The sequence below is a fragment of the Dermacentor silvarum genome, chromosome 7, assembly GCF_013339745.2.
Source record: "Dermacentor silvarum isolate Dsil-2018 chromosome 7, BIME_Dsil_1.4, whole genome shotgun sequence".
In the NCBI taxonomy this organism is placed as follows: domain Eukaryota; kingdom Metazoa; phylum Arthropoda; class Arachnida; order Ixodida; family Ixodidae; genus Dermacentor; species Dermacentor silvarum.
Window position 1 is genome coordinate 177926712 of NC_051160.1, and position 20431 is coordinate 177947142.

Genomic DNA, 20431 nt, shown 5'->3' on the forward strand with positions numbered 1-20431 from the left:
CCCGTGTACTTAGATTTACGTGCACGTTAAAGAACCCCAGGTGGTCCAAATTTCCGGAGTCCCCCACTACGGCGTGCCTCATAATCAGATTGTGGTTTCGGCACGTAAAACCCCATAATAGAATTTCTTTAATTTTTGCCACGCTCTCGACGTGTTGATGTCCTGCAGGCTTCTCACGACGACATGACTGCTCGTCACCTTGGTTTCCAGAAAACCTGAGCGCATCAAAGGTCGCTTCTACTAGCCCGGCTTGTCCGCCAGTGTAGCGAGGTATGTCGCTTCCTGCGCCTTTTGTCAGCGTCGAAAGCTCCCTACATCAGCCCCAAGCGGACAACTGCAACCAGTTCCGTGTCCATCGCAACCATCTGAAGTCGTTGGCATAGACCTGTATGGTCCTCTTCCTGTGGCTCTCACCGGTAAACGATTGATTGTGACAGCCGTTGACCACTTGACACGCTACGCCGAAACAGCTTGTGAGAGTTCTGCCTCAGCCTCTGAAGTTGCTTCATTCATACTTCAAGCCTTAGTACTGCGTCACAGTGCTCCTCGCGTCATCCTGAGCGACCATGGAAAAGCATTCCACTCGCAACTCGTCGACGAAGTACTCAGAGCCTCCACAACCACCCACAAGACTACCTCCAGTTACCAACCACAAACCAACGGCCTAACAGAGCGATTTCATCGCACGCTATCAGACATGATAGCCATGTACATCGAACCACATCACAGAAACTGAGATGCAATTTTGCCATTCGTGACTTTTGCGTATAATACCGCCGTTCAACGCATGACCGGTTACTCGCCATTCTACCTTGTCTATGGTCGTTCGCCATCTTCCTGTCTTGACGTTTCTTTCTTCGCACCGACTCTCAATCGATGTCCATCCTCCTGGGAAGAATGTGTCCCGCATTCTGCGTTATCGCCAGCCAACCCACATCAACACTGAAATACGGCAACAGGACCGCAAGCAGCATTACGATGCCTCTCATCGCGTCGTGTGCTTCCTGTGGAGAGTGGATTGCGCGACACGGTACGATGGTTGGATACTGTGATATATATGTGTAGTGCGCGACGCGGTGCGGCATAGATATGGCATATGTACACATTTTATGTAGTGCGTGCAACTCATTTCTACTTCACTTACACCGGTGCAAACAGGAAGCGGCCTCGTACCTCACCGAATCTCGACTGATTGGTGTACTAGTGATGCATGAATGAACTCCGGTCTTGTTCAGTGCATAGTGCACATAAACAATTTCTCAGGACGCGTGAACTCCGACGAGAACTGTCAGCGCTTGTAACAAGAGTTTACTTACGCTGTACTGTGCACAGCAGTAATCCATGCTTGTCGGCTGTCTGTTCCATGCATTCTGTTGTGAGTCGGTGGAATTTCACTGCTGGCATCAACCCCTTCGTGTGCACATTGCTGGTTTGGGATTCCACAACACAACAGCAACTACCAGCCTTCCGTAATTGCTGGTTTGGGATTCAACAACCCAACAGTAACTACCAGCCTTCCGTAGGGGCGCAATCGCAAACAAGAGACGTTTCGCGCGCAGACTAAGGCTACGTTCACACTTGGGAAGCGGCAAGCGGACGGAAAGGCCAAAGCGGCCGGAAAACTTTTCCGCGCATGTCCAAGTTGTTCACATTTGTTTTGCTACGGCCGCGGCCGCCGCTGCCGCTTTTGTCCACATCCATCTAGTCAGCGGACATTTGTCGGCGTGGTGGCGCTCATTATCGCATTATTTCGAGCGGTATGTTCATTCATTGGCCCACCCGTCATCAAAAGTGATCATTTTGCGCAACTTCGCGTGTCATCTGCGACCTTCGGTAAATTCCTTGATGGCGTTCCGTTATTCTCCTCACACGGGCGCGGTACCGCTGAGTCACAGGTTGGTGCCTAGGCGTGATAATATTTCTTTATTAGCTTTTATTTACAAGTTGTAATACCATTTCATCATTTCGTATTGTCGGCGCCTCCAGGACACCAAAGGGGCAACGGGAACACCACAGCTAAAACCCGGGCTGGCCCTTGTGTTGAGGCTCGCCAAAGCCTGCGAGTCATACGTGTGACCTACGCTTCCAATCTATCGTCGCGACGAGAAAAGCACCCCGCGACTTCTGGAACATACCGTGCACGTGCGAGGAGAATTATGGAGCGCCAACGAGGAGTATGTCTAACTATTGTCTGCCATGGAAGTGGAAGAAGAAATGGCTTTTATACTTCTGCCTACTTGTTTTCTAGAAATGGACAATGAATAAACGGAAGACGCGGACACCTCAGAAACGGCGGTGGTGGGTTCACCTGGCTTTGCAAAAGCGCGAGAAGTTGGGTCATGCCAAGGCTTCGTTGCCGCACCTCCGGTCGCGCAACGTTGAATACTATCGCGAGTGTTGCTGACAGTACGTTTTAGTACCACTCTTGTCGTATAGCAAAGGGTGGTTCTTGATCGCGTCGATCAGCATTGCAGCCCACACTTTTGGTGCCATGTTTACATGCTAGTGTAGCTTCCGGGCCAGCAGAACGACTTTCCGTCACGTTTCCGCTTCGCCATGGTGAAGAAATCGGTCTATGAGACCGATTTGGCTCGCCGCCTCTCTTTCTGCCTGTTCTGCCGCCTAGGCGGGCGGATTTTGCAAGATTTTGCCGCTTCCAACAGCTTCGAGACCAAGTGTGAACGTAGCCTAAGATCCTGCGCGAGCGCGGCGGCCTAACCGGCACCTGAAGGGAAGCGGCGGAAATGTATACCGGAAATTTCGACCATCTGGGGTCTTTAACGTGCACCTAAATCTAAGTAAACCGGCCTCGAGCATTTTCGCCTTCATCTAAAATGCGGCTGCCGCATTTGTTGCTACATTTGTTGCGCATTTGTTGCTTCAGAATGCGGCTGCCACAATCTCGCCCAAAACCTCACAGTGCCAAAGCCTTGAGAAACACCGTGTCACTTTTTTCCATATGCAGACATGATTCACTGTAAATTAGCAACCCGAACGGAAGCGCCCAGGAATGAAATTGTGATTGTAGCACCGGTTTCTTGAATTATGTCAGCGCGAAGCGACGAGAACAAAGGGTGGGTAAGTGGGCGGGGGAGGGGGGGGGTTACGGAAAAAATTTCGGGGGGGGTTTGAACCCCCCCAACCCCCCCCCCCCCCCCCCCTGGCTACGCCCCTGAATGCTGGGTTCCTGTCCTGCCAGGCTCTCGACACCCGCCGTGGTTGCTCAGTGGCTATGGTGTTGGGCTGCTGAGCACGAGGTCGCGGGATCGAATCCCGGCCACGGCAGCCGCATTTCGATGGGGGCGAAATGCAAAAACACCCGTGTACTTAGATTTACGTGCACGTTAAAGAACCCCAGGTGGTCCAAATTTCCGGAGTCCCCCACTACGGCGTGCCTCATAATCAGATTGTGGTTTCGGCACGTAAAACCCCATAATAGAATTTCTTTAATTTTTGCCACGCTCTCGACGTGTTGATGTCCTGCAGGCTTCTCACGACGACATGACTGCTCGTCACCTTGGTTTCCAGAAAACCTGAGCGCATCAAAGGTCGCTTCTACTAGCCCGGCTTGTCCGCCAGTGTAGCGAGGTATGTCGCTTCCTGCGCCCTTTGTCAGCGTCGAAAGCTCCCTACATCAGCCCCAAGCGGACAACTGCAACCAGTTCCGTGTCCATCGCAACCATCTGAAGTTGTTGGCATAGACCTGTATGGTCCTCTTCCTGTGGCTCTCACCGGTAAACGATTGATTGTGACAGCCGTTGACCACTTGACACGCTACGCCGAAACAGCTTGTGAGAGTTCTGCCTCAGCCTCTGAAGTTGCTTCATTCATACTTCAAGCCTTAGTACTGCGTCACAGTGCTCCTCGCGTCATCCTGAGCGACCATGGAAAAGCATTCCACTCGCAACTCGTCGACGAAGTACTCAGAGCCTCCACAACCACCCACAAGACTACCTCCAGTTACCAACCACAAACCAACGGCCTAACAGAGCGATTTCATCGCACGCTATCAGACATGATAGCCATGTACATCGAACCACATCACAGAAACTGAGATGCAATTTTGCCATTCGTGACTTTTGCGTATAATACCGCCGTTCAACGCATGACCGGTTACTCGCCATTCTACCTTGTCTATGGTCGTTCGCCATCTTCCTGTCTTGACGTTTCTTTCTTCGCACCGACTCTCAATCGATGTCCATCCTCCTGGGAAGAATGTGTCCCGCATTCTGCGTTATCGCCAGCCAACCCACATCAACACTGAAATACGGCAACAGGACCGCAAGCAGCATTACGATGCCTCTCATCGCGTCGTGTGCTTCCTGTGGAGAGTGGATTGCGCGACACGGTACGATGGTTGGATACTGTGATATATATGTGTAGTGCGCGACGCGGTGCGGAGGTTGGAAACAAGTAGCAGACGACAAGGAGAGCGCGCGCCTAGGCGAATTCCGTGCTGGATTGAAAGACGACAACGTCGAAGTACACGTGAACATGCGGTACAAGAAGAAAATAACAAAAGAAAGACATCCAATCACAAGTCAACACAGAATCTCAAGCAGCCATGAGCAAACGACAAATTGGCCAGAGCGGCAGAAAAACGAGGCACGCTGGAAAAGAAGGGAAGAGTTCCAGAGGCGGCACCAGGAGAAGGTCGGCCACCGGACCAGGGATTGAAGACGGGCCGTCGGGTTCCAGAGCCGAGCCACCAGAACTTCACCCGACCGGGGTCTCCAGTTAACCCATTCCTGGGCGTCGCCACTCCATCCGTTCGGGAACTGCTGCCCGAGGCGGTGAGCGTCTGCGCCCGTGGGCAGAACGTGAGCTGTCGGGCTACGGGCCAGAGTTCCACGACCAGCTGCCCGGCCAGAACGCTGCCGCCGTCTGCCCGTGCCGCCAAGCCGCCTGCCTTCCTGGGCATCGCCCCTCTGCCCGATCGTCAACTGCTGCCCGAGGCTGGCAAGCTTCTGTGCCCGTGGGCAGAATGTGAGCTCTCGGGCTACGGGCCCGAGTTCCACAACCAGCTGCCCGGCCAGAACACCGCCGCCGTCTGCCCGTGCCGCCAGGCTACCTGCCTTCCCGCTCCACGCCAGAGCTGCCACGCTCTGGCCGCCCGGTCAACGATCCGACACCCTGACCATTGGCGAGATTGACGCTGCTTCTCTCGTCTCTCACATCCGCTATTCTGCGTCGAGACTGTTGTGCGCCACACACTCGCGGCCTGCCCGAACTTGCCCGCTATCACTGTCGTCCTAGCTCCGAGTGTGTTTCGTGTCGTGATAGTCTTTTTGAGTGTTTGTTTAACCCTTTCAGGGTCAATATCGTACATGTACGACCTCCGCGAACACCCTCAAAATGGTCAATGGCGTACATGTACGGTATCGCTTGTACATTTAAAAAGCGCGCCTCTTTCGATCATTTCTTTTGCTTGGCATGTGCTGCCACTCGACGGAAACACGTGGAATTTTTTACTTGCGCCAATGCCTCTCCGTTTTTTTTTTTTTTTGCAACGGCGCGTCGGCTGTCGCTCGCGTATCCGGGCGCACGCGCTGCGCGCGGCGGCGAAGTGCACGATTCTTTCGATTATTTCTTTCGCTTGGTATGTGCTGCCACTCGACGGGAAGACGTGGAATTTTTACTTGCGCCAATGGCTCTCCGTTTTTTTTTCTTTTTCTTTTTTTTTTTTATGGCAACGGCGCGTCAGCTCTCGCTTGCGCATCCGAGCGCGCGCACGCGCGGCACCGGCGGCAACGGTTTTCTCCTGCGGCGGATCCCGCTTGTTGCACTAAACTGATGGCTATCTGGTTTCAAATCTCTCAAAGGGTGACCGCTTGTTACTCAATCGTTTATCGCCCACCGCGCCGCGATTACACCTGTTCCCAGGCAGCCGCCTACATACACAAACGATGCTGCCGTTTTTGCAGTTCCCTTTTTGGAGACCACAAAAGCTCTATAGCCCCTTGTTGGCGATAAGACGAAGGCTTCTCACTTGTTTCGGTTTCCGGACGTGCACACAACCATTTTTCAGCGCGCTTATCTTCTTATTCACGAATAGACATTGTGTATTTTAGAACACAAACGATTTTTTCCTCACTTTACTGTCACTTTAAAAAATTACGACCATATTTTTTCGAAATAGATTCTTTCGAAGAATTTAAATCAGCAATAAAAAAATCGACCCTGGGGGTTCGCATTTGGCAAAACAATTCGACCCTCAAAGGGTTAATCGATTACTTTTCGTTTCAGTTTTAATAAATGTTTGTGTGCGTTTTCCAACAAACGGCTTTGTCCTCAATTGGGTTCTTGGAGGCTCAGCCTAAGAGAACCGCCTGAAACATTAAAATAAAAGAACCTGTCATCACACTTCCGCCCTGGCAAAAAAAAAATAATTATGGGGTTTTACATGCCAAAACCACGATCCGATTATGAGGCACGCCGTAGTGGGGGACTCCGGAAATTTGGACCACCTGGGGTTCTTTAACGTGCACCTAAATCTAAAGTACACGGGTGTTTTCGCATTTCGCCCCCATCGAAATGCGGCCGCCTTGGCCAGGATTCGATCCCGCGACCTCATGCTCAGCAGCCCAACACCATAGCCACTGAGCAACCATGGCGGGTCGCCCGCCCTGGCGAGGAAGTGCTGCTCTGGACACCAGTTCGTACTCCTGGCTTGTGTGACAATTTCAGCTTCGGTTCATCGGCCCCTAAAATGTCTTGGAGCAGACCTCTCCGGTTAAATGTTGCGTGGCACCTGTTATTGTTCCAAATGACCGCCGTTGCCGCGCTGCTGAGGTTGTCCACGTTTCCCGTATGAAGCCTTTCACGAAGCGTTCTCCGTCCCCTTGAATTGCGGCCAGGATTGGGCGCAATTCAAGAGAATATTGGCGACATATCAGGAAATCACAGTTCGGCAGGCACTTCGTTTATGCGTTGATGATTGCTGATAACAGCTCGCAGTGATGTTTTCTGTTTCTAACTTGAATTTTTTTTCGCCCGAAGCGATGTAGATAACATTTAACAGCTCTTAAGTGGCTGACGCACAGTCGAAATGCTATGACATTGCAGCTAGGTGTGGGGAGGGACCGGGAACAAAAATGACACTGAAAATCTGGTTTTCGGACCAAAGTGCTGCCGAATTGTAACTGCTGACGCAAGCTTCAGTGCAGTTAATTTTTGAACATTTTTAAGGGCGAGTCCATATATAACAAACTACTGATATAACGACCACTTTTCACGTAACTATCGAGTTCGTTATAAACGGGTTTGACTGTACACAGTTTTCTGTGACACGAAGTACGTAGTATCTAATGGAATGAAGTTACAGTCCAACCCACTTATAACGATACCGGTCGGTGATAACAATGAGAAGCTGCTGCACCGTCAGCTTTTGCATGTCTTCTATGGTGAAATAACCGGCTTACTACAATCATTATCGGTTATAACGATGAAGTCTGGCTACTGGGTGTCCGTGCCGAAAGGGAATGGAATACTAACTCCTTGATAAGACGAGCACTTGCAAGCCACCACATGCCGTTTTCCATCCTTCTCCGCATTGCCAGCCTCTCTCCCGTCGCTCTTCCACCCCTCCGAACACTAACGGGCTGCTCTACCATAGCTCTACGCTGCGCCACCCTCCAAAACAAGAAAGGACCGCGCCAATTGCGCTCATAGCGCTGGGCTGGAGGAGCGCTGCAAATGTGCGATGCAATAGATCTAAAACGGCGTTAGTGCCCACCAAAACAAAGCGACGGAGTTTGCATCACCATACTTCTCAGTGAAAATCGTATGTGAATGACAGCAACGTCGGAACGCTTCGTGCCTATTTGTGCCTTTAAAGCAGCACCTTGCGCCTACTGCCATGCATTGCACCGCGTTGGTCACGTGCCTTCATGACTGAGCAGTCGCCATCCACAATCATGCTGATAGCGGACGCGATTTCGTCCATAGTGGTTGCAGCAAACAGAAATTTCGTTTTAACTCGGTACACATGTCGACCGCGTGCCTTCTTAACAGAGTAGTCACCATCCATGATCGCGTCCTTAGCGGACGAGGTTTCGTCTGCAGTTGCAACAAACGGTAGTTTCGTTATTACTCAGTGCCTAGTGCATAAGTCGGCCGCGCGCCTTCAGAACCGCAAGGTCGCCGTCCATGATTGCGTCCACAGCAGCCACGGTTACGGCAAACAATAGTTTCGTTTTTACGCAGTGCGAAGCTGTCGAGGATGAAGAGCACCGTCTACATCGCGATGGGCGGCTACCTGGCAACATGGGCGAAAAAATAATCGGTAGTGAAAAGCGTGTCTCAGATGAAGACGTGCGCCGCAGCCGTGCTGTGAAAGAAGTCGTGAGGCCTTCACCGCTGCGAGTGCTAATCAGTCACAACATGAGAATTGCTCCTTCCGCACTACTTTTGCGATTGTGACAGAAACAGGATTTTGTTGATTCATTCAATAAATAAAAGCGTGTTGACGTGGAAAGTATAAGTTTATTGTTTTCTTGATACCCTCAATAATTAGACATTCGGTTACTTCGGACATTTTTTCGGGCCCGTGCAATCCGAATTACAGAGGTTTTACCATAGCAGTGCCATTCTTGAACGCCAACAGCCGTGACTTGTTACACGCAACCAGAGAGCAAAGGAAGCAGAGTCAACGAGACAATGCAATCGGCAGCCTGATGGAGGAAGGTGGCGGGGAGGGGCAGTCTGCCGTTATAGTGATCTCACACCAGCTCTGCCATCCCCCTATTTTGATTTTTTTTTCATGCATCCCGGTTATAACAATGGAATTTTCGGGGCACTTGAATATTGTTATGTGGGTTCGACTGTATACTGAATGTGTGCCTGTTCTGCAAAACATCGCCCAGTGCTAAAACTGTGGGGTGATCGGGTGGCAGCCTCGTCGACCGTTTGAGCAAGCCGGCTCGCCCAGTCTGCTCGTCGCACCTACGGCATCGAGAAAACAAGTTTAATTTATTAAGCACGACATAATCGTACGGATGTTAATCATAGTAGTAAAAATAATCACTCTACTGACCAGCTGTGGCAGGATCGCAAGTACTGTCTGCTGAGGTGCAGCTAGCACAGCCTCCAAGTACTTGGAGCCTCCAAGAGCAACATCCAACTGGTTCGATCAGCAGCTGTCATTGTAGCCGCATTCACCAGCGGTCGATGCACCGTTCTGAACTGTTTGCCGCTTGTGGTGACGTGCCATTATTGACAATGTTTGCGAAATATAAAGGAGCATCGTGCAACAATGTTTGTTTTGTTCGTCTTGAGAATGAGCTTTCCGAGTGTGCAGGCATGCAAGGGTATCTGGCCAGAGCCTGCATGCCACTCTCTCACAGGACGTGTACCGAATAGTCATATGTGGCAAGTCGAAAGGGCATGCAAAATCTTCCAGCAGTAGTCTGAACACACCAACATGATGGGGCATCAGTACACGGGGCAGCAGTCTCCAGTGTAGCAAACAGCCATACAGTGAAACTTGGTTACTATGTACCCCGCATTAACGAAATTTTCAGATTAACAAGCTTTTCAGAAATCCCCTTGCTGACTACTTATGGTTCCAATGTAAAAATATTTCAGTACTACGAGCTTCTGAATACCCAACTTTTCAGAATAACGATCGTTATGCAGTTTCCGTGTCATGCTAACAATGCCTCAGCACAAACTAATACAGTAAAACCTCATTAATTCGGATTTCATGGGAGCGAAAAAAATGTCCCAATTAACCGAATGTCAAATTATCGAGGGTATCAAGAAAACAATAAACAGATGCTTACTAAGTGAACACACTTTTATTTACTGAATGAATAAGAAATCCTGTTTCTATTTTGCGCAAAAGCAATGCGGAAGTTGCAATTCTTATTTCGTGGCTTTCGTAGCGGCGACAACGCATCAGGTTTTGAGAGCGCATGCTTCGCCAAGACAAGGGTCATTTAGCAACAGAGGCCTCCTTTCACCCTTCATTCTGCGCATGACTCTTTCGCGCTTCTTTCTGCGGCCATATTACCTACGTGCCACCAGGAAATGTAACTTCCGTATTTGCGGGGATGCCTCACAGTCACACTTTGCCCTTTCCAGATGGTATCATCTACACGCACTTGAGCTTCGAAATAGTTCAGGCCTTGAGCGAGACAGTTGTGGTGTCCACGGCAGGGCATGTTAAAAACAAACAACAAGAAACATTGTGCTTTGGAGGCGACATGAAGCTTCTTTTTTGTCGGTAGTTTTCTCGGCGTCTGGGTCTCTTTTGCGTGCACCACTCTTATTATATGGTGCATCAGTGGTGTGTGGCGACATAACCTACGGAAAATAGCAACAGCACGGGCCAGCAACAACGTTTTCGTCGATAGCTCATATGGCGACAACTTATGAACTGATGGGTGCAATGGTTAATTTTGGGGCCTTCATTATAACAAACTTTCAGAATAACAAACCATTTGCTGCGGCCCCCTCAAGTTTGTTAATGGAGATTTAACTGTATCATTTGTGTCCCCAAATGGAACACTGACAATTGGTCAACTTTACTTGCAACAGCAGTCTGAATAATTCAAGTCCAAGGAAAAGCAACCAAATTTGCTATCTTCATTTTGTTGTTGTTTTCTCTGCACTTGCTTCACTTTGAGACCGCCAATGCGCACGTTTTCATTTTCAATGCTGCTAGCGGTGCTGTCAATTTCCGACCCGGTGCTCTGCAGGGACCAAACTGAAATTTGTTTGCACTTGGCAGCAATTCAGACTTGCACAAAACCGTAATGACGAGGAATACATTTGAGGGATACACTGTTGCGCTAACAGGAAACAAAGACATAGAAACAAAAGTAGTAAACGACACGGTTCAATGCGCCTGCAACTAATTGTACGTCACTTGTTCTGGAGCCCACCAGATCACGTGTCCAGTATGCTGCAACTGCCACGGTGCAGCGCTTGCTTCTTTTGGCATCGGGAAATCGTTTTAAAGCAGTGCAAAAATCAAACAAAATAAGGCTATCAATTATTTGTCACATTAAAGCATTTATGGTTTCACTCTGATTATGAGGCAGAGACGTCAAAGATGAAAACAAATAAAGGTCAAGAAGATATTTTGCTGTCAGTGGTCCTTTAACCACTTCGCTACCAAAAAAATATGTAGGCATGGGGAATGAGCAACTGTTTTTAAAACTTACATTTCATACTATTTCAGGAGCTCACAGAAAATAAATTGGCGACGTGGAAACATTTTGAAGCTGTAAAGCCGTATCCACTACAGTGGACACAGGTTGCGAGCTGCTCACAACCAAGATATGGCGCCCTGCTTCAGAATATGGCAAACCAATTCTGCGGAATCCCACAAGGTGGAGGAGTAAAGTTAATGAAATTGCCATCCTCCCTGAATGGACAAATTTTCCCCCAGTGCGAAGCTTCCTTTTTGAGAAGGTTTCTTTGGTGCAACAAGTTGGGTGGATGACGATTTTCCCCATTCGCCTCCTTTAGAAGCAGGATAAACCATGATACAGGCTGACAAACTGGCATGATCTGATGCCTCGCAACTTTTTGCCAAGGCATACTTGGCTTTAGAAAAAGTTTGTGGACAGTGGTAGCGAGCACGAAGATTTGCGAGAATGCTCACAGCCATTTCATTTTTTTTTCTTAACAGCCGCCACGGCCAAGATATAGCTTCCTCCTCTGAAACTTGGCACGCAATTTTAGTGCCTCGCCACTTTTCGGTCAGGAGTAGCTGGCGTTGCAAAATGTGTCCACAAATGTGCACACTTGTGGCGAAGATGTTAAAGTTGGTCACGGTGGTGATATTGACACGTGTACTTTTCGAGTGACCGCTTTTCACCATCTAACAAATGTTATTGTTCAGCACAGGACGCATGCATCACAAGTTTCTCGAATGTTATCGATGGTTCAAACCGATGTCTGTTGTCACCGAGCCTTGCCCCTGTCACACTGGCAGATTTAGTGTCATTTTGAGCAAGTGAACTTGCGCGCACGCAGTGTCACTTTGGCAGTGTGCTCCTACACGAGAAAGAGAAGTGCACTTTGGAAATGGCGGTAATGCCGATGGCGGTAATGCCGAGGCAATACTTGCTAAGTAATAATTTATTACACAGGGTGTTTCAGCGAACACTTTCAAAATTTATTTAAGGTTGCCTGTGGCAGATAGCCCAATTCTAGTAAATGAGCTGGTCTACTCGAAGAGGCTTACATTACTTGCACAAAATATTGAAATGCATAATCATCTAATGAACAAAAATTCACTAATTAGGTTTTAACTAATTACCTGATGGCCCATATTGCAATTAACAAATTGTGGCCGTGGAGTTCGCAAGGTGGATCCACTTATGCACCCACTTGTGCATTCAAGTGACAGAAACTCTCGTAACAAACCACTTAAACGACAGGGGGCATTTTACGAATAAAAGTCACGCCTCATAGTACTCACAATGGTTCCCTGCATAAGCTTGGCAGCCGACTTGAACTCGGCTGTGCGGTCGCGACTTGTCATTGTCGAGACAAAGGAGGTGGCAGCACACGAGGACGCAGGGAGGGCAAAGCTGTCCTCGTGGTCTGTGCTTGAGACAGTGCGTCTACGGCGTGCTATCATTGGGTCGAGCTCGGAGCATCCTCGCATGCCAGCACTGCACAAGACAGGACACGAACACTGCACTTACTGCATGTTGCCACTCAAGCTGTAGAACATAAAAGAGTCCCAAGTGGGTGCAATACGAACATCGCTGGCATCACGGGTAAGCAAAACGTGATGAGCTGCAACAAGCAAAACGTGAGGGAATGTGAGGCAAGTCAGGTGCGAGAGGATCAAAAGACTGCTTGACTTAACACTGGCAAAGTATTCTTGCAAGACACAATTTCCATATATCTACCAGACAGATTTTGGTAATTAGCACAGCAAATAAAAGGGTTCACTTTTCACACCCAAGCCACAACACCAGTATGTTAGTGCGACATCACAAAGTTTCATTTAGAGCGCAGCTCTTAATGGCCAGTTCCTGCGGCGAACGGCGAAAACCAATGAGAGCGGCCCCTTCAGTGACGTGCGAGCGGGAAACTGGTTTCATGCGGATCCGCCCGACCACTAGTTTCGTACTATCGTCTGCTCGCGTCAGCTCTGGCTCGCGCTTGTTTGGTTTGCTAGGTTTGGTCTCGTTCGCGCCTGTTCCATTGTCATGGTTTGCGCTTGTTTTGTAATCTGATTGTATGCGTGATGCGAACTGTGTAGTACTTTCTGAAAGCCAAGTGGCACCAGCGATTACACTAGAACCTTCGACAAGTCATGTACAAAAGCTGACACGCTTGGCCAGCAGATGAGATTTTCGACGATTGCCGACTCAGCTACATGTCTCAAATTTTTTGCCTCAATATATCGCAAAATGAAAACGCGTATAGAGCTGCGCTCAAATTTCGCATTAGGGAGCATCATAATTGTCAGTGAATTTTTTTAATGAATTAAATTGTCAAACCCACCTGTCAAACCCACGATGTGATAACGAGGCATACTGTAGTGAAGGGACTCAAGATTAATTTTGACCATGTGGGCTCCTTCCACCTAAATATAAGCAGATGCGTTTTGCCCCCATCCAGCCGCCTCGGCCTGGATCGAATCTGTAACCTCGAGCTCGACAGCATGATGCCATAGCAACTTGGTTACAGGTTATCAACTTTCTTGTGACAAACTTGTTACAGTATGTTTGTCTTCTTTAGAATGCTATGTAATCCTTGTTTATCAGTAAACTATCAATTACCTTCAAGTGAGACTGAAAATTTGTGACATCGTACCGGCCAAGTGTGGGAACCAACTTATTTTTCTTTCATAGCAAACAGTCTTGAGCAGCTTTCCATTTTATGGGATCCCGGCAGTTAGTCTTGTTCTTGGCTACTTGTGTGATGCATGTAAGAGAAGCAAGGAATGTCATCTCTAAGGCTCTTCCACAAACACGAACTTGAATTTAATTTTACCACTATTTCACTGGTGTACGTCGGTGTAATACTTTGCAGAGGTGCCACTGCATCATCTGCACAGAGCACTTGACCATTTCCAATGTTACCCAGGGGTGGGACTGCCCAAAGTCATTTCGGAGCAATTTTTGGAGCAAGTAAAACTGCGACTTGGAGCAGTTTGGAGCAGACAAAATTGCAGTTTGGAGCAGACAAAACTGCATCTTGGAGCAGCGTGGAGCAGACTAAATTTCATTTTGGAGTAATTTGCAGCAGATAAAATTTCATTTTGAAGCATTTTGGAAAGCAACCGAATCTGAATTTTGGTGGAATAATGGAATATGGCAGCGCACTTGGAAACTACAACGAAACACAGAATAAACTAACAAGAAGCACATAGTAGAATCGCGCTTTGTAGTTATCACGTACAAGAATATGGAAGAGTGGGTCGAGCGGTGGCCCGGCGCATGCTTTTCTGCAAAGCCGAAAGCATCGGTGGTACTACGATTGAACTTCATATTGCCGTGCCGACGCTCATGGTGATAGCGGAAAATGTTCTCAAATTATGCGGTCCAATCGTAAAATAATTTCTGGGTCACCATATGTCACCACATACCCAGATAGCAGCAGTAAACTTTGGGCCCTGGTATAACGTAAAACTATTACCAACTGCTTTTATTGCGATAGCAATTATATGGACACTCCTGGCGCATTTTTGCCGTCGCCGTGATGTTCCGTATAAAGCACAAGGGCGATAACACCGTGGCCGCGCGCCATATGTGCGAGTGAAAGCACGCGAGGGGAGCCGACGATCGCGGCTCAATCTGGTGCGCGCGAGGGAGGAAAGCGTGCCGTCGCACGAAAGGTGGTGGGGGGCAATGTGCTCCGGCAGCAACTGTGCATTTCGCGACCAGGCGCAAGGAGAACTGACGATTGCGACTCAATCTCACACGCAAGGAAAGCGCAGGAGGGATGGGGGGCGCCACCTACTCCGGCAATAACTGCGTACTTTGCGCGACCGCGCGTGCCGTAACTTGAAAGCGATCTGCAGATGCCTTTGCGCGTGCTGTGTTCTCGCCGCTCAGTTTCCGTTGAAGCGATAGACAGCACGAAGGTCACTTCGCTCGCTGCTGCTCCCGCAGCGCTTGCTCCCGCCAGCAGCAACAAGCATCCGCGGACACAGAAGAGTGTGATGTGTTCCTGTTTGCTTGTGCGCGCTGACACCATGCTTGCTACACAAATTCAGTTAGTAAGCCAATGTTTCCAAGATTAGAGGGCCGATAAAACCACTATATTTTGTGGGGATACGCGACTCCCACGCATCTCCTGTAATCCGGCTTCACCGCGTAGCTAAGTGCCGACGGCAGTCGTGGTGGTTGCGGCGCGCATTGCGAGAGATGGTGCGAGTGTCGCAATGCTGGCGCCACCGGGCGGCGGGGTGACTTGGGAGAAAGGGGTCAACGGCGCTCTCTCTTTGGGTTGGGATCGGCGGCCAACACGCACGAACGCTTCGCGCGAGGCTAAGAGCAGGACACCGGTATGGACCAACACGGATCGTTCGAGCGCGCCACCGTTCGCGTGACTGTACACGTGAGCGACTAGGCGATGGTGTCATGGCATGGGGCGAACGTATTCGCTCGCTATCGGGTCGCGGTGAGTCGGACATCCTTGACTTGTCGCGCGCCCATGTGAATGTTCTATTGGTTGTAATTCGGCTAGTGTGTGTTAGTGTATGTAAGGTGCAATAAATGCCCCTTTACTTGTTTGCACTACTGCGTTGTCGTTCCTTTGTCCCAAAAGCACATGTGAGACCCCACATCTGGCTACCCAACGTGGAGCTCTTGGGGCATCGGACGATAATATTAACTGTTTTGCTCGGTTCGAGATGTTTCAACCGAAGCGTAGTCCTAGCGTGGATTTTGATTGCTAGTGTCGGCGGCGTGTTTTATTGAGCGAGGCGACGGTTGCTGTAGCTTGTTTGAACATTTCAACATGCTAAGCCTTTTCGCGAGTGTTTTGTTGAAGTACACTCGTCGGTACGAGAGCCACGTGGTCTGCATCCTGGGAGAGCGAGGCCTAGCGCCCGCGGAGCATTGGCAAGCCTGAAGCGAGTGAGTACGGAAGCCTCGTGGGTGGTCCGAATTTCTTATGTAAATAGCTTCTTCTATCTCTTTGACTTCGGAAGTCGCGGCTCAGGGAGCCGGGTGGCCGCGGGCCACGGGTGCCGCTACAGGCTGACTGGTATTGCGGCATGGCACGAGGCGCTCCGACACCGTCTGGGACGGTGGGCACCGTCAACTCGGATGCTGTGTGCACCGAGCGGGGTAGGACCACCCCACAGAGCTAACGTACCCTCGCGACTGCCTGTGGTGCCATTTTGGGGGATGTTTTCTTTTTTTTTTTCTGTATGCCGGTTGTTGTCAAGGTAGCGACGCATTAGGCCTAAGGCTTTACAAAGCCGCCTGTCGCACGTTGAGGGACACAACTTGGTGGACCATGATGTTGAGGTGTCGCACTTTGCTTCCCTCATTCTAGTTAGCCTCGCACGAATTGAAATTCCTCGCTCGACTCATGAAAGCAAGCTTTGTTCACGTGAACTTAGCATCTGGAATGCCGTCCGAAATTTTGCTAGCCGAATTGAACATCGTACCACGTGGGCGATGTGTGTGCCGAATTCCTCTCCCTTGCACTACTTTAGTGTTTGTCGAGTGCGTTGAGTGTACGCAGCGTGAGCGGAGTCACCCCTGGTTTGGTGTCACCTGCACATCATCTGAGCTGCTGCCCCGGCCTACGAACGAGCCACCCCTGGCAATGGAGATGCCTGTGGCCAGTTCGGCGCAGCGACTTCGGCGGCCGCCGATGTTCGGCTTGCAACGCTCGGCGGCTGGGAAAAGAGCCGGCAGTCACGAACGGCTACTGCGGCTCTCGTCAGCAGGGCGCGTCGGCACGAGCAACGCTTGCTCGTGCCAACTTCTGCGTCGCCATTTCCGGTGTCCTGTGCTGGAGTCATGCCATCGAATCTGCATAGCTGGTGCTGTGACCAACGGACGCCAGCAGTGTACCCCAGAGACCATGTCGGCGCGCATGTTGTGGATAACGCATGGACATTTCCTCGGCGCGGCCGCTGTCGCCTGTACTAACTTTTGTTCGCGACGCGCGCGTTTATAGACCGTGAGACATGTTTCGCCGGAGTATGTATAGTGATTTAAGGTTATGGGGATGTGGGGATGCGCGACTCTCAGGCGTCTCCTGTAATCCGGCTTCACTGCGTAGCTAAGTGCCGATGGCGGTCGTGGTGGTTGCGGCGCAGTGCAAGAGATGGCGCGAGTGTCGCAATGCTGGCGCCACCGGGCGGCGGGGTGACTTGGGAGAAAGGGGTCAACGGCGCTCTCTCTTTGGGTTGGGATCCGCGGCCAACACGCACGAACGCTTCGCGCGAGGCTGAGAGCAGGACACCGGTATGGACGAACACGGGTCGTTCGAGCGCGCCACTGTTCGCGTGACTGTACACGTGAGCGACTAGGCGATGGTGTCATGGCATGGGGCGAACGTATCGGGTCGCGGTGAGTCAGACATCCTTGATTTGTCGCGCGCCCATGTGAATGTTCTATTGGTTGTAATTCGGCTAGTGTGTGTTAGTGTATGTAAGGTGCAATAAATGCCCCTTTACTTGTTTGCACTACTGTGTTGTCGTTCCTTTGTCCCAAAAGCACATGTGAGACCCCACAATTTCATATAGCTGTCTACTAATTTGCTAACGTAATCGATGCTTTGCCTTTGGGCAAAACTGCAACTTTTTTATTCCAAATTTGCCATTAGTCCCTGTTAGATGAAAATGGCTAAGGCCTCGCCCATATGGTCGTAAAGACAAACTAGAATAGTTTTAGGTTATACCCGCCCTGGGGACAGAGACACCCACCCGCTGCAGCGTGTGCCTCCCTAACATCTAGTTCGTTCGCAGCGCCCTCAGCCTACTTTTCGTTGATTTGCGCCTCAGCCGGGAGCGCCGCGCCGCTCGGCCTACTCGACCATATTCTAGTACACTTCAACAGTGTACTTTGTAAATCTGAAACCACGCAACAATCTCATCTCTCTCTCTCTCTCTCTCTCTCTATATATATATATATATATATATATATATTGTGAATTACTATTACAATAAGTAAGAGACCCTGGACATGCTTCTGTCAGTTATTTTTATATATAACAGGCATATGCTTGTTTATCAATCATACATGGTGAACAATGGGGGCCCGAAAAATTATTTGATTTAACATTTATTTTTTGCAACTACATAAAATCTCAAGATGACGCGGGGGCAAAAGGCAGTGCCTCACAGAGGTCCCGGATCCTGCCCAGTGGCAGCAGTACAGCGCACATAAAAAAATGCACATTTGCTACAAACAATTTTAATAACTAAACAAAGAATTGCACTTTGTGTTATAAGGCTACAGCATAAATGTATGACTAGTTCAGGTAATAGTATTGTCAAGGTCATACTCAATGAAGTGCAATCAACATAAATTACTTGCAATATCCACAAGAAAAAAAGGCAACAATGGTGGGAGACCTTGGAGAATTACAACCCGACTTCCAGCGAAGCTCTGTCTTGTTTTTGAATAGTTGCAATAAAGAAATCAGTTTCGTGTAATTATATTGCATACATTAAAATGCTGCCTGTATACGTCTGTTCCGTTTGAAACCTTGCCCGCATGTAATGCTTTGGAGCACTTCTTGTGGTGAATTTTTTTAAAAAGCCAGTAATACATCAACACGCATGTTACTTCGCCATAGCATTTACCATGGTGTCCTCCCCCCCACGACTATTTTCGCTAGATTTGATGTCGGTTGAGTTCACAGTGTTCTCAGGCCAATGAGCTAAATATTCCCAGATCGCTTTTTGCATGCTCAATTTACTGAAAATGTCATAATTATAGTCCCCTGTCTTTGAAGTTTACGTAAATATTGCCCATAACGCGTCCTTTATTTTCGCCAAATAGAAACAAAATGGCTTGTTTAGTTCACCAAGATCATCGCCGAAACCAAGCCGAAACGCGTCATGACGCCTGAAGATAGCGAAAGAAAAACGACAGCTCAGTAATTGTTTGCAATTGGGCCAGGAAGGCAAAAATTTTGCCGCACATTGCAGTTACCATGTCCCCCACCCCTTTCCACAAAATATAAACATGTTGTAGCCTACAGCTATGTCGGGACACTGGGAGACATAGCCGATAGCTGCCATATCACACACACTAACACTTGAATAAGAATATTTTGACAAAGACTTTCTTTGCAATCCAACTGCATTTAACTTTGAGCAGAGAGTACCCCCAATTTTCACTAAATTTGATCTTGGTGGCTTTTATATTTCTGCCAGGGCTCAATTCTTATCCGCTCGTAACACTATTTATCCCGAATTGCCCATCTACTTTGAACTTCATCTACAGACCACTTGTTAACCTGTCCTTGCAGTCACCAAACATAACGAAGCCGCCTTCTTTAGTTCATTGAGGACACCAGGCAAACCTAATGTATCCCGCACAAAAAAGTAAAAAGATAAGGGCTCAATAATTATTCGTAACGCTTCTAAATAAGCCAGACGCCTTAAAACTACGCGACGCATTATACTTAAAAGTATAAAATATCTGAAACGCAGAATTGTCTTGGGACATTGGGAAACCTAGCTAATCGCAGCAACGCGATACTTTCAAACATTTACTTACAATTCCTTTTAAAGCTGTATTTAATAAGCACACATTTACCATCGCGCTTAAACTTTGCGTATGTTCGCAAAATTTGACCTTAGTTGTAGTTGTAATTATGCCAGCGCAGCCGCTCGCTAAACAGACAAATAACGCTATGGAGCACGTGTATACGTATTCTCTTGGAAAATACGCATTTCACCGACCCATTTGAAACATTGCCTACAGAATACCCATACCATGCCCCTCATTTTCCCCAGATATGAACAAGATGCCTTGTTTAGCTCACATGGGACACTGGAGAAACAAACTAAAGATCTCATATGATGCGGGAAAACACGTGGAAAAACGACAGGTTAGTATATTATCAGACTTGCATTTAAAGCAAAAAAAGTGAAAGTTTTGCAACGCATCATGCTTCTCTATTTTCACGGAATTTTAACCGTATCTCGCGCTGTTGTGTTAGCTGTCTGAGAGACATTCCCATTAGCGGCAGTACGGCACCCTGGAACGCTTCAATGAGTAACTTCTACAAAGGCAGTAATGAACCTACACACATTACTCAGAACATTGCTTCGTACTTGAAATAAATAAAAACACCTTGCCCCGCATAGTTTACCTAGGGTACCGGGAGAAAACAACTAAATGCTGTGCATAACGCTTGAAAATTAGGAGAAAGTGACTGTTCGGTAATTGTTTTCAGAGCACATAAGAAACCTACACAGTGCAAACTTTCGGTCACATCACCAAACAGTGGCCCTCATTTTTTCAAAATATGAAACATC

At 48.8% G+C, this 20431-nt stretch overlaps 1 protein-coding gene across 1 annotated transcript in view; it reads right to left on the reverse strand.

Moving 5' to 3' along the window:
* Positions 1 to 14080, reverse strand: part of LOC119458724 (syntaxin-5-like) — a 55967-nt gene extending 41887 nt beyond the window's left edge. Inside the window, exons 1-2 of the mRNA XM_049671682.1 lie at positions 14055 to 14080; positions 12434 to 12629 (exon numbers count right to left, since the gene is read on the reverse strand). Coding sequence (XP_049527639.1) covers positions 12434 to 12629; positions 14055 to 14080 — 222 coding nt within the window. The remainder of the gene's footprint in view (positions 1 to 12433; positions 12630 to 14054) is intronic.
* Positions 14081 to 20431: the final 6351 nt, after the last annotated feature.